This window comes from Lissotriton helveticus, chromosome 3_1 (assembly GCF_964261635.1).
Source record: "Lissotriton helveticus chromosome 3_1, aLisHel1.1, whole genome shotgun sequence".
NCBI classification, from domain to species: domain Eukaryota; kingdom Metazoa; phylum Chordata; class Amphibia; order Caudata; family Salamandridae; genus Lissotriton; species Lissotriton helveticus.
Genome location: NC_136061.1, coordinates 1,264,907,969 through 1,264,922,488, shown reverse-complemented (window position 1 = coordinate 1,264,922,488; position 14,520 = coordinate 1,264,907,969). Strand labels below are relative to the sequence as shown.

Sequence of the window (14,520 nt, the reverse complement as noted above, 5' to 3'; positions counted from 1 at the left end):
AATTTGTCAGAGAAAAAGGATGTATAAGTAGGCTGGACCGAAAGACCCTGAAGTTCACTTACCGGGCGTTGTTGCCACTAGAAAGATCGTTTTCAGGCGAGCAGGCGCAATGAACAACTGTGCACTGGCTCAAATAGAGTAGACATCAGAAAGGAGAGGGCTGAATTCAAGTCCCACTGTGGCATTACACAGGTGTTGGAGGAAACATATGCTGCAAACCTTTTCTAAAACATATCACAACTGGTGATTTGAACAAGGACAGTTGTTCCAGCAAACATAAAAAGGCTGAAAGAGCTGATAGGTCAACTTTAATTGTGCCCAGAGCAAGGCCTTGCTGGGCCAAAAACAAAACAAACAACAGCACATCCTACATCTTCATGCACAATAGGTCTAACTGTCTGGTACCACACCATGCCATAAACTTGTTCCAGCGACCTGCATATCCAGATTTCATGGATGGCATCAAAATGCATCAAGGAGCTCAAGAGGGAAATCAAAAGAATTTGACTGCTGCTGCGCAAACTCCACGCATGGAGGTGTAGATTGTGCAGGCTCGGATATATAACCCTGCCCTGCTGCTGAGGCAGGAGAGCTTCCCGCAGTGGAAGCTTGAACTGAGGAAAATTCTCAGGCCCAGAAGTTCTGGGTACAACACTGTTACACCAGACAACCTTAGGGCTGTTTTCCCTGAAACGTATTGCCCTATTCCTCCTGTTATTGCTGAATTTGTTTTTGTTGGCTTTAGGACTCTGCACACTTTACCACTGTTAACCTGTGCTAAAGTGCTTGCACTTTCTCCTTTAAACATGGTGAAATTGACTTAAATGTAATTAGCACATTTAATCTATTTTTCAGTAAAATGGTACTACATGTCCACAGGGCATGTAAATTAAATGCTACTAGCGGGCCTGAGGCACTAATTGTGCCACCTACTTAAGTCGCCCTTTTAAACATGTTTAGGCCTGCCATTGCAGCATGTGAGTGAAGTTTTAAAGTGGCATTTCAAACTGGCAACATAAATGTTTTTGCCAGGTCTAAGCCTCCTTTTTAATATATGTAAGTCACCCCTAGGGTAGGCCCTAAACAGCACACAGGGCAGGATGCAGTGTATTTACAAAGGTGGACATGCACTTTTAAATTTTACATGTCCTGGTAGTGAAAAACTCCTAAATTCGTTTTTCACTACTGCGAGGCCTGCCTCTCCCATAGGATAACATTGGGTGACATTATTACATTTAATAAGGGATAACTTTAAATTGGGAGCAGATTGGAATATCGAGTTTGGTCTCTAAAGATGTGTAATTTAAAACCCTTATTAATGGATTTTAAGTCACAATTCTGAAAATGCTACTTTTAGAAAATTAACATTTTATTGTCCTAACTATTTGGTGCCTGTAGCCTGAATCTTGGGTTACATGACTAGATATAACTGGCAGTTGGTATTTGTGTATTACTGCCAAACTGTGAGACAAAGGGGGACTAGGTGTTGGCAGGATGGGCACATTACAAAGCACACTACCAAAGGGTTTCACACTAGTCTTTTGTGACCCCAAAACAAGATGGGGCCAGGACCGGGAAGCAGGAAATTCCGTATACCTCTGTAGGGACCGGGCTCTTGAAGTTTTTCCTAATTCAAAGTGGGCACCAGGTATAAATATTAGACCTCAGACCCAACTCTTCAATACACCTCTGGACCTGTGGAAGACTCAGAAGGACTGCTGTGCTGCTCTGCTGAAAGAAGGACTGCTACTCTGCTGCCCTGATGCCTGAGTGAGAAGGACTGGACCTGCATTTTGCACCCAGGACCACTAGAGTGACTCCAAGGGTTTGTTGGATAGCCTCCTGATCACAGCCTATGGGCAGAAAAGGCTCCAACCTTGAGCCCTGCACCTGGACTCTGTCTGCTGTGAGTTTTGCCCCTGGAGTGGTGCCACCTGGTCCTGGACCCATGGAAGAGGGCTAGAAAGTGCCCTGCCAGGCCCAGATGTGGACCAAGCAGAACAGATGCGGAGCTGCATCACTTCGCCGTGGAACCACTGCTGCACGACGCATCCCAGACGCAGGACCTCGCGGCTCCTCAAAACTGCTGCTGTGCGATGCATCCTTGATGCAGAACCGCCCATTGCAGCCCCTCGAACGTCCGCTGTGCAATGCATACTCGACACAGGGCCTCGCATTGCAGTCCGGAATCACCGCTGCACAGCGCATCCTCAACGCTGGACCTCGCAATACTCTGTAACCAGGATTTAAGGTACTTTGTTCAATTGGCCTAACTTGGTCCCTGTCACTTGCCCATAACCACAGTTGGCACTTTGCGCTTTTAAGCACTATTTTACCTACATCTTTAAAATTGCATATCCCCGGATCTATTGATTGGAATTTTGACGCTTAGTGCCGAAAAAGTAATTAAATTGTACTAAATATTTCTAAATTGGCGTGAGATTTGTCTTGCATTGAATTTTTACGTTATTATTGTTTGTGTGCTGCATAAAGACTTTACACATTGCCTCGAAATTAGGCCTGACTGCTTTTGTGCCAAGCTACCAGAGGGTTAAGCACAGGTAAGTTTGGGGACTGCTTGTGATTCACCCGGTAAGGAATTGTGGTTACTGCTTGAGTAGGGTTTCACCCTCTCAACCAGTAACCCCATTTTATGCACACGATAACCTGGCCAAATCCGGAGCCACTAAAGGGACTTGGCCCCCGCAGCGCCTAATCTTTTTCAAAACTCTGGGTAGGAAAAGTGTTGGCAGGAAGGCATATAGGAGTCCTGAGCTCTACTCTATGCATCTCCATGAGAGAGCTATCAGGGGAACTTCAGCACACACAAATGATGACATTCATTGTTCTCGGCAGTGTTGAACAGATCTAGTCAGGATTCTCTGAACTGTTGAAAAGTGCCCGTGCCACGTTTGGACACAACTTCCATTCGTGAGCCGCTGGGCGGCATCAACTGAGTTCATCCAGACTAGAGTTTAAAGACCCTGCCAGGTGGTGCACCACCAGGGAAATCCTGTGACAAGCCAGCTAGCTCCAGAGGTGTAAAGCCTCCTGGCACAAGACTCTGGACGCCAAACTGTCCTACTTGTTGCAGTATCACTTCGTAGTGGTACTGTATGTCAGAATATGCACCAGCCTCTCTTTGATGGTGGAAAGGTAGGCTTTCAACATCAAGCGCATCGATCGCAACTCCAGCAAGTTAAAGTGGAGGTAGGTCTCCACTGGAAAACAACGTTTTCTGATCTCCAACTCACCCAAGGTGACCTCACCAACTGAGTAGGGACACATAGGTCACCACGATCAACTCTGGGGGGCTCAAACACACACCGTATCCACAATGGCTCCAATGAAGGGGGCCTCTGCGAAGAAGTCAGATGAAACTTCGGCAGGTTGATTGAGAACCCCAATGATATGAAGTGGTTCCAAGCCATCAGGAGTAGGTCCATAACTGACTGCAGTGATCCCGACTTTAGCAGTTAATCGTCGATGTAAGTGAATACTGGTACCCCCGACCTCCGCAGATATTCAGCGACCACTGTCATCCTTTTTGTGAACACCCCAGGAGCATTGTGAGGCTGAAAGGGAGCACGGGAAGCCAAAAGTACTTGAGGCCCATCTTGAAATGCAGGTAGCATCTGTGGGCCTGCACGATGGGGATGTGAAAATAAGCATCCTGTCGGTCCAACTCCAGGATCCAGACAGACAGACCATGGGTCAATGTAAGCAACTTGAATTTATCTTTGTGCAGAAAGGCATTTAGATGGCAAAGATTCAGGACAGGGGGTGGCTTCCATCCTTCTCAGGACAAGGAAGTAGCGGTAATAACACCCGGTCACCACTTCCAAGGACAATACACTCTCTATAGCTCACATCCTGCACTTCCTGGTACAAGAGCGATAGGTGGTTGGTGTGGTGAGTAGAAAAGGATTGGCAGAACATAGAACAGGACTCATTTGTTGGATGTGATATTTTGCCATCCTTGTAGGAAGTGGCTCATTCTGGCTCCCACTGGATGGCTGCATGCCACTAAGGGTGCACTAAATCGGCTTTGTGGTCATTGCTGGAAGGGCAGAAGGCTGTGTTGAAAATTAACTCTGATGGCTGGGCCATTGTCTGCCAGACCCATGGCCTTGACAGAGAAAGGCCTGGCAAACCTGTTGTGCGGGCGTTAGGGTCTCGCACTGTTCAGATGCCAGGACTGTGGCATATGCCCTAAATGGACAAAGTTGTTATGGGGATTGCTGAAATATAGCTGAAAATCATAGAAAACATGCAGTAGCTCAACTTTCTTCAAAACGTTCCCGTGATGAGTCCCCCTTTCCGCCAAACAGGCCAGAGCTGTCGAAGGGCATGTCCATTAAGGATATCTGGACGTCCCCGGAGAAAGCCTGTGGAACTCATACACTGTGGTGCATTAGCAAGAGGTTAGTTCCAATAGTCCTGCGTAAACATTCTGAGGTGTCTGGGCCCGAGCAATGACAAATTAGGCCGCATCTCAACCATCTTGAATGGTTTAGGATAATGAAAATGCACATTTTCTGGGACCTCAGGTACAATCTCACCCACCATGTCCCAAAAAGTATGGGTATAACTTCCCAATAGCCACCTCAGGGCAAGGCTGGCAGAAGAAAACCAACATTGGCCATAAGTACTGACTTGTTTAGACTTCCTGTCAGGGGGAGTGGTTGAAAAAACGTTAAGGGTTACTTTACTGCTGGACAGCTGTACCACTAAGCTCTTGGTGTTGAATGGTGGGTCAAAAAATTGGGGTCACCTGGAGCAAGTATATAGTGAAAGGCGATGTGTCCGTTGCCTACAGGCCTGAGCATGGTTGTGCCCAACAATATGTCAAAAAGGGCTTCATTAAAGGAAACAGAGGTTCAGTCAGTGCCCACTTAGGCTGTAGGACCTCTGTGAGAACTTTCATTTGAACCGCCGTAGTCTGGAGGTGAAGTACTTCAGCAGCCCTTCTAATCTCTATGGCGAAGAACATTTTCTCCTCTGTCGATGGGCAAGGGGAGTAACTAACCTAGTGTCAGGTGAGTGTCCAGTCCACTGGCCTTCTGTAATGCCATGAGTCGTCTGCATTATAAGGAGGGAAAAGTTCTTCCCCATCTCTTCCACTGTTATTCTATATGGCTGGCTCAGAGTCCAACTAAAAGGCGGGTGTGATGTATGTTCAGGACTACCTGGTAGTGGGATTGTATCCGAGTCTGATGCGTTCAGTGTAGGCTGAGGCATGTCAAGATCTGGATGTGGCCTAAGTCAAGGCCAAGCTGAAGCCGCCTCAGAGTCGGACAAAACGATGAGTTGTGAACCGGTCAATTCAGTGTTAGCATTGCTGAATAAGAGACTGTCGCAGGTTTTGGCGACGATATCCGAAGATGGTACGGAACCAGAGGTGGGTTTGAGGGGTTCAGACAGCTCAGAGGGTGAACCTGCCTGCGCTGATTTGACTGAACAGCCCTGAAGATCCTTCAGGCCGGTGTGTCAGAGGAAACTGGCAGCGTGTCAAAGAAGCACAGCACAGCCTTACAAAAGTCTTTACTTTGCTGTGAAGGCCTGGGAACTAAGAGTGCATTGGAACCAAAGAAGGAATTGGCTGCAAAAGGAGCGGAACTGAGAGACATGGTGTCACCTTTGTACCTTTTCCAAAGAGTTGTGGCTGTGTCCTGCTTCGATTTCTTGCGTTTCTTCTTTAGCCTACCTGATGACTTCGACTACGATTAAGATCGGTCTCAGGAATAATTCAGGAGCGAGACCGGGAGTGGGTCCGTACACTCAAATTCAACTTGGAGCAGAACCTGTGTAGAGACTTCTGGTGCTTTGCCACACAGAGGTTCGCCATGTGATCTCGGATGGTTGTTAGGTTTGCCTGGTCACAGTCATTGTAGGTCCTGGAACCCAAGCATCAAAGGCACACATTGCGGTATCTATCAGATACATCTTTTGCGACAGTCTCTACAAGGCTTAAACCATGTAGTCTTAGATGGTGACATTTCCACACTAGAAAAATGTGAAGGAAAAAATTATCTTCACCAGTGAAGAAGAGCTGAGCTCCACATCTGTGTCTGAGAACATGGAAAGAAAGGAACTCGCGGCAGTGAGTGTGCGTGGTACCTATATGAGTCTCCCTTTACCTCCTGATCTTAATAGTGTTGATGCGGAGTCGCATGGCGTCACCTGCCGGTGTGCAGGAGCACTGCTTTGAATGTTCTGGGCCCAGTCTGTCAGCTGGGGACATTCACAAGATGAAGAATCTGTGGCTAGACATATCCATCAGAAAAAGCACATAAATACTTAGAAAAGAATGCCGGATATTCTAGACAACAGCAGTTCTCTGGTAGAAAAAGCATGAAACCGTGCTACCACCAGGAAAACGGATAAAGGTGTCAGAAAAGGCCACTTTATGAATGAACTGGTTGTAATAGGTATCAATAATACTCCAGGATGTGTACTCAACCTTCTGCCTAGGTAAGTTGCTTTAGGATGGTACTGCTCTCTGAGAGTTGAAAGACTATGGTCAAATAGTATAATTCCCATGCAACAGTTAAGCACAGACGAGAACCCCTACAAATAGAAGTCACACTGGAACACCATAAGCTAAGAAGGAGACTCCAGAAATATGCAAGCCTTACAGTGATGCACAATTTAGGTCCCTGTTAAAAATGCACTAGATGGACCTTCAGAACAAGGGTGCACAAGAGACAGCCAAAGAGTCAAAGTTGTGCACTTGACAGTCAGTATCTAGGAAGCACCAATAAGGGGAGAGCAGTGTAAAACAATGGAGTGTTCAGAACTAGGAAGACACATTCAAGCAAAGTGTGAAATAACTTTGTTAACCACAGTACTAGCTCATTCTCCATAGGGCCACAAACAGTTGGGGGTGGGGAGAATGCTAAACTTCAAGTCAATACCACATATCAGAAAACGTTAATTAAAGGAAACATTAAAGCAAATAATTACAAAAACATGCTCATGGTTTTTAGGTGTAGGCCTTACCTGATTCCTAAATGGATCAGCAATGACCAAAACATCCGATGGGGTAAAAGAATAAATGTTATAAGCCACCAATTGGCTTACATTTTATTCCTTTAGCACAGAATATGCACTGTATGTGAAGTTCTGAGCTCAGGAACGAGCCATGCCATGGAATTCAGAGACCTTAGAGCCAGAATGGCTTCCTCTGGGAAAGTCTGTCCACAGGGCCATGTGAAAGACATGATCTTGGTTTGGTAAGTCGACAGCTGGCACTCTCCTGGAAATGCCTTCCAAATGAATGAACCAAGGTTCTCTATTCACACTTTCTGTAAGGAATTATATTTGAACAAAATTCTACCCATCTAGAAGAAAATACTTTAGGCCGTAAACATCCCCACCATGGCTCTGAATCGCATGTCATATGTTGACTTGAGCAAAAAGAACAATTGAGGGGCGGAATGCTGAACAATGTCTAACACTCACCGCCAGTAAGAGATCCGGGCCTAAACCCATCATTCTTTTGCTCACCAAGCCACCCTCAGTTTTGACCTAGCCATATGCAGATCAGTCTTGACCCTGCACCTCACTGGAACAGTCGTGCCCGAACTGCCAGGCCAGGTCCTTCCTGGACCGGAAACAAGCATCCTAGGACCAGTTTCAGGTATCACCCCTCATGAGCCAGGACAGCTTGAATTCAGTGACATGACAAGCACAGGACCCACGTCTGGCCATCCCGGTCCTACTTGGAATGACAAATGCAAAAAGAACAATGGATGTACAGAATGAGTGTTTGACATTGCTCAGCATTCCATCTATCAATTGTTCTTTTTACATTTGTCAACCCGAGTGGGACAGGTATGTCCAGAATTGGGTTCCATGCTCATCAAGCCACTGGATTCAAGCTACCCTGGCTGATGGATGAGGGGCGATACCCCGAAACCGGTCCTAGGAAGCTTGTTTCTGGTCCAGGCAGGACCTGGCCTTGCAGTTCGGGCTGGACTATTCCCATGGGGAGCAGGGTGAAGACCGATTTGCATATGGCTGGGTCCAAACTGGAATGGAAAGGCATAGTGAGCAAAACAACAATGGATCTAGGCCAGATCTGTGGCAGGTGAGTATTTGACAGTGTTCAGCATTCTGTCCATCAGTTCTTTTTTTTGCTATGTTAACTTGCGGGCAAAGTCAAAGAAATGTTATATTTGAAATAATGAGCAATATATGTAAAGACTTTTTGAGCTGCACATGTTCTAAAACACAATTTAGTTCAAATGAATATGAACCAGCTTATCTAGGTTTGTACATACAATGAACGTAACAAATTGCTTATTTCTCATGCCTGCTCCCTACAACTGTGAGTGCTCTCTAGCCAAGGGTGTGAATATGTTGTCTAAACTTTTTTACAAAGACCTGCATTATAGGCACCTTATTTGCAAACCTAACGGATCTGCAACAGCAATATCCTCTAGTAAAAAAAACACAGAAGGATGATTGGCGTAGTATTGAATCTGTCACAAACAGTAAGCCCATTCACACTTAAAGTGGGCTTGCATCAATGCGGCACTCTTTACGCATGCATTAAAACTACCTCTCACCTGTTTGAAGCAATGGGAAGGAGCTGGCGCAGAGCATGTCTCTTTCAGGTACTTGTCCCAGCTAAAGTGACCTGCAATTGAAAAGCAAACCAATTAAATATGAAGGGCATTGATGTGAAGGGGAACGTTCAGAATGAAACATAATTTGATAACATACACAGACTGCCTGGCCAACCCAGTTCTTAATAACACAAATCAAATTCAGAATCAGTTAAGAAATAGGTCTCAGCAATGGCTTCTAATAGACAGCTATTATTTCAACAGACCGGAGGTTCAATGATGCCAATATACATAGGCTACATGTGTTTCTGCTTGAAATGGCTGCTATTGACTACAAACAATAATGATTCATTGAACATGGAAACAAGCCAGTGTATACTGCTTGCAATACCCTCTTATTAATTACAATGAATTGTATAAAATAGACACAATTTTTCAAAACTGTGTATAGTCTGTAATCTATGAGGTTTCATAGCGTTGCAGTTATTTTAATTGCCATTAATTATGTACACTAGTGAAATGGTTTCAGCAAAATACTGTCATGATGAAGATGTTCAAATATTTTATTGCTGTGATGTTTGTACTGACAAAAGCAAAAGCCTGTGTGTTACAGCAACATATTGCTGCAACAGACAGCTAAACACCATTGCCCTATCTTCTCTCCACTGGTACCACCTAGAGAAAAGCATGTAGCAAGTCAACAGAATCTTCAATAATGGCAAAGGAGACTTTCAGGAAACACCACATGGTCAAAGGTTGTGGTTGCAAAAAAAAAGGGGTTCCATCTCTCTTGCAAAAGTCAATCTTGATTCAAATAGACAACAAGAATATGGTGTACTACCAGTCAAACAAATGGAAATTAGGTTCAAAACCTTCTCAGTCGAAGCTTATTCAATTTGGTAGATCTACACATTGCAATAGTACAACGCTCGGGTGAAGGCAAGGTGAAGGCAACTAAATACAGCAGAACCTTGTTGGACAAACATAGGTGGATCATAAAGAACTGCATACAAGCAGATTTGTTCTGTCACATTTTCTTTACACCATAACTATTTCACATATTCCAAAAGTCATCATTAAGCCCGGTGAGTCCAGAAGAAGTATGATCCTGGTTTTTCTGTTTGTGAGAAAGTATAATCCTGAGTGTAAAGGTTTTTTCTACTTCAGAGACAACATTAGAGATTGCACATTCTAGATGTTTTATTTAGGATGCCAAGGAAGATCCTCTATCACTGTCTGCCACTGGTTAACTGGACTGCCAGGGTCCTACATACCGGCAAATTGGCCATCAGAATTTACCTAGTTTGTCAATGTGTATAACCAGTTCTCCTTCCTCTTTGACCTCTCTTTTGGGCATTGTCTCATTCAGAATTAAATCCAGGAATATGGGACTTATTTAGTTTAGGTACATTGAAGAATCTTAGGATCATTACGGGCACTAAAATACACTCTCTGGAAAATGTACACTACATGTAGCCTCATCTACAAAGTCTACTTGGTCACCAATGATATAGACATGATCAATTTGGCGGCAGTCAAGAAGTAAATGACAAACATCACTGATGAGTCAGAGGACAAAGCAGCCATTAATGAGGATTTGGCACCTTTTTTGTACAGTCTACCAGAAAAGGTACTGCATCTAACAAGGATCACGCCAAGGATGAAAGCCCTTAGGATTTTAGGCCAGACCAGGATACGACAGAACAATTTCCCAAATTCAGAGGTAGAATCACATTTTTCTTTCATGGTTTTGCTTTTACCTTAAGCTATTTGAGGTGCACAGGTGCTCCTGGTACATATCCCTCAACTCTATAAAAGAAAGACCACCTTTCCAGATAGCCTTCCTTATCTGTTGTCAAGCTACAGATGTGTTTTTCAATTATAAAAATTCTGAAAGATGAATAAATTCTGACTGTGAAGTTCTAAAATTACGATACGAGGTAGAAATTGGAAGATGTCAATCTTGGAATTTAAATGTATCCAGAACATTAGGTATCCTGAGGACCCAAAGCAACCAGTGAACAACTTTTCTACTGCTCACTGTAGGGGGAGCTGAATCAACAATCATAGAAAGAAGACATCTCAATTTCTAAAAATAATGTATTTGAGTAATAATCAAAATGTGTACTAAATATCATTTTTTTAAAATAAAAACACAAAAAAGGGGTTCGATAAACAAATGATCTGGGCACCATAGAAGTACAACTACAACTGAGACCAATTTAAGAGTCCATATTCGATGTGTGGAGTAATAAACGAAAAGACAGTGACAGAAAGGAGCAGTGTTAAGATATTAAATTATAACTGAATACACAGTTACAATTATCTCCATAGTAATTTACAACAAATTTGTACCATAATATTTTCCTTGCAAGCACGTTTTTAACCCCAGTTTATGAGGATCATCTAGACCAAGCTCATCTTTATGATGTAAAGATCATTTTGTGATCACAGTGGGACATAAAGCTAGGTTTGAATTCACCAAGAAATGCTGTGCTCAAGATGCTGCCTTCTACAACTGAATAAGCCTCACACACTGTCCACGGATCAGCTTCAAACAACATAAATTAGATTTTGTGTCACCATGCTCCCAGAGCCACAACGAACTAGCATGTATTACTGCAAAAATATGCTTTTCAGTTGGAAAACAAAGCAACTCATTAGGAGCTTTCCAACTCACAGCTAAGTCAAAGTACCAACTGAATGACTACATCGGGTTCTCTTAACATTGAAGAAACTTGCTTAAATAGTTCTACAATAATATTATTGTTTAAATAGTTCTACAAAACTGTTATTGTGAATGTGCAGCTTTATGAGTAGGAATAACTGATGCTGTGAAAACATAAATATATATTCAATTATATATTACCATGTATTACAGTATAATTATTCGATATCTATCTATGACTAATTATGTAGCGACATATTTCATAATCAAACATGGATCCCGTACCTTATTGGTTTGAAGTATCCATTATAAATATTTTTGCTAAATTTCATACTTCTAGTAGGCCCAGAAGACATTTTATTGAAAGCTATGCATCTGCAGATTTCAGCAAAGTGTACCCTAATTTCTAGTTCTGGTAAATGGAAGCGGGGTTTTTGGAGAATACAGAGTTCAGTTTTGTATTCATGAATGGTATCTTCTCCTCAAGGATGTCTTGTGCTTCCTTTGGGAGAAGATCCTACCACCTGGTCATTATATCGGTTTTTGCTCAATGTAACATGTTTCTGATACATGATTAGGGTCCAGAGGCTTGTATTTAGAAAATCCTTTAAAAAGGGTCCAAATAGGGTCCAAATTCCGAACTAGAGTGTTCAACTGCTACAAATTTCCGACAGCTACGGTCCGGGTCAATGGGCACACGTCGCCAAGGTTCGATATCGAACGCGGCACCTGGCAGGGCTGCCCTTTATCTCCGCTTCTATTCGCCCTATATATGGAGCCTTTTGCACATCTTTTGCGCTCCGACCCGGCGGTGCAGGGTATCAGGTTCGGGGGTGACATCCACACCATAAGCTTGTACGCTGACGATATCCTGATTTCCCTCGCGAACCCGCGGTGCTCCCTGCCGGCATGTGTCGTGGATCTAGAGAGATTCGGCGACGTCTCTGGCTTCAAAGTTAATATGACTAAGTCGGTGGCCCTCGACTTGTCCCTGGCCCCCGCAACACGTGCCCACCTGCAGGCGCAATTCCCCATACCATGGACGTCGGAAGCAGTCCCATATCTTGGGATCCACCTGGCGCCCTCTCTTCAGGCCTCGGTGGACCTCAACTACTCTAAACTGTGGCAGAAAATCAGATGCGAGTTAGGTCGTTGGAAACATTTCCCACTGTCTTGGCTGGGCAGGGTCGCGGCTGTTAAGATGACAGTTCTCCCTCAAATCTTATACCTCTTCCGCACGATCCCTCTTGCACCACCTCGAGGCTGGCTGAAGCTGATGCAGTCAGAACTGTCGCAGTTCATATGGAATGGGAGGAAACCCCGCATGAAGCGTCAGATAGCCATGCTAGCGCCAGACCAGGGCGGAATCGGGATGCCAGACTTAGCAACATACTTTCAAGCATCCCAGCTCCCCTTTCTAGTGGAGTGGGTCAGAAGGGAATCGGGGAAACACTGGTTGTTTCAAGACCAGGCCGTCGCAGGTCGGACGCTGCAGGAAATCCCCTTTATGAGACGGGAACACAGGCCTCCCAATCTCTACGCATCCTTCATCACGCGAGTGCCCCTGGAGATTTGGGACCGAGTAGGGGTTAGTCAGGAACTAACCACCCTTCCCTCCCCACTCACTCCCATCGTAGGAAATCCAGAATTCCACCCAGGGCTGGACGAGAAGTCGTTTGCGCGCTGGAAGCCTGCGGGTTGCCGGGCTCTACATCACGTTTATGACGCAGACGGGGTGATTCCCTTCCAACAACTTAGACAGGAATTCGGCCTGCCGGAGACGGAAAGGCTCAGTTACTACCAAGTTAGGCACTGGGCGCTTAGCACCACAGTGAGATCGGCGGCTGACAGACACCTGACCAAATTTGAATACTGGCTGATCTCCCGTACCACTGACAAACAACTGATCTCTGACCTCTACAAGACACTCATGCAGAAACACAAATACATCTATAATGCGAGTAGGGTGCGCTGGGAACGAGAGCTGGGGAGGAATCTATCACATAAGGAGTGGGAGGGAATCTACTATAGAGCGCGTCACTCAGCCTATCACATGGGACTTACAGACACCCTCACGAAAGTAGCGTACTACTGGTATTATACCCCCGAACGCCTGTACGAAATGGATAGCACACAAGACCCTAGGTGTTGGCGCGGATGCGGTCAGATTGGCACGTTGGTGCATGTGCTTTGGGACTGTCCACTTTTACAGGGATACTGGAGCCAGATACTGGGAGAGATAGACACACACTTCGAAACGGAAATCCCCCGCTTCCCCGCCTACGTGCTCCTGGGGTTGCCTAACGCACTGACATACCCACTGAAATCACGAAGGGGTCGCCTGATGGCGATCGCATTGGGGTCAGCAGTACAGAACGTAGTGGCGCAATGGCGAACCAAACACGTCCCCACTTATCAGGGGTGGCTCCATCGTCTATGGATGGTCCTGGGTATGGAGAAACTGTCCTTGTCCGGGGCAGGGGAGGTAGCGAAGTACGCAGAGTTGTGGAAACCATTCCTATCCCTGTTGGCTTCTGAGTTCACGGAGGTGACCTGCCCTAAGTACCTTTGCCTGCTACGATTGACAGACACCGGCACAGAACCCAAGGCACGTTAACTTACCAGTGTAGATTGAGGAGGTCATAGACGGCGGCTAGAGCGGACCATGGACCGAACGGGAGGGGGGCGGTGGGAGTTTGGAAGGGGGGGAGGGGTGCTGGGGGGAGTTGGGGGTTCAGGGCTTGGGGGTTATGGACAGTTTACAAAGGGGATTCCCTCTTTCTCCTTTCCGGGGTGTGTTGGGATTTGTTACTACATTCTGCAATAAGGGGGATCTTGCAGTGGTTGATGACTTGTAGAAGCATAGGAAGGTGCTCGGAGAGGGACGGTCGAACACTCAGCAGCCGCAAGGCAGGGAACTGGGCTACAGACCCTTCAACAGACGGGGGCGTAGTGATGGCCCGGAGATGTTATTCATTCATACTCTGTTGATGACGCGGCCGGCCCTGTTTGGGTTGTAGGCGGCTTGCTGTGTATAAGACTGTTTGCTCATGCTGTACCCAGAGGATTGTGCCTTATGTATCACTGCTCGGTGGATCTGTCCTCGGACAGTTCATCTGTTCCTTCATATCGCCACTGTATCTAGTTTCCATATGATGTAGCTTCAATAAACATATGTAATACTAAAAAGGGTCCTAAAATGTATGTATTTTAGCATTATGCTCAGCCGAGCCTGGTCAAATTAATGCTCTGGTCAGTTGAAATGATTACTGTCTTCTA

The 14,520-nt window shown here is 45.3% G+C and overlaps 1 protein-coding gene across 4 annotated transcripts in view; it reads right to left on the bottom strand.

Moving 5' to 3' along the window:
- The window catches only part of SCMH1 (Scm polycomb group protein homolog 1), a 407,761-nt gene that overhangs the window by 332,934 nt on the left and 60,307 nt on the right, over nucleotides 1–14,520 (bottom strand). For all 4 annotated transcript variants that reach the window (XR_013608787.1, XR_013608788.1, XM_078681906.1 and 1 more), the window contains exon 5: nucleotides 8,574–8,644. Coding sequence is in view for 2 of the 4 variants with exons in the window: in XM_078681906.1 (XP_078538032.1) it covers nucleotides 8,574–8,644 (71 nt within the window). In the remaining 2 variants the exon portion in view is untranslated. The remainder of the gene's footprint in view (nucleotides 1–8,573; nucleotides 8,645–14,520) is intronic.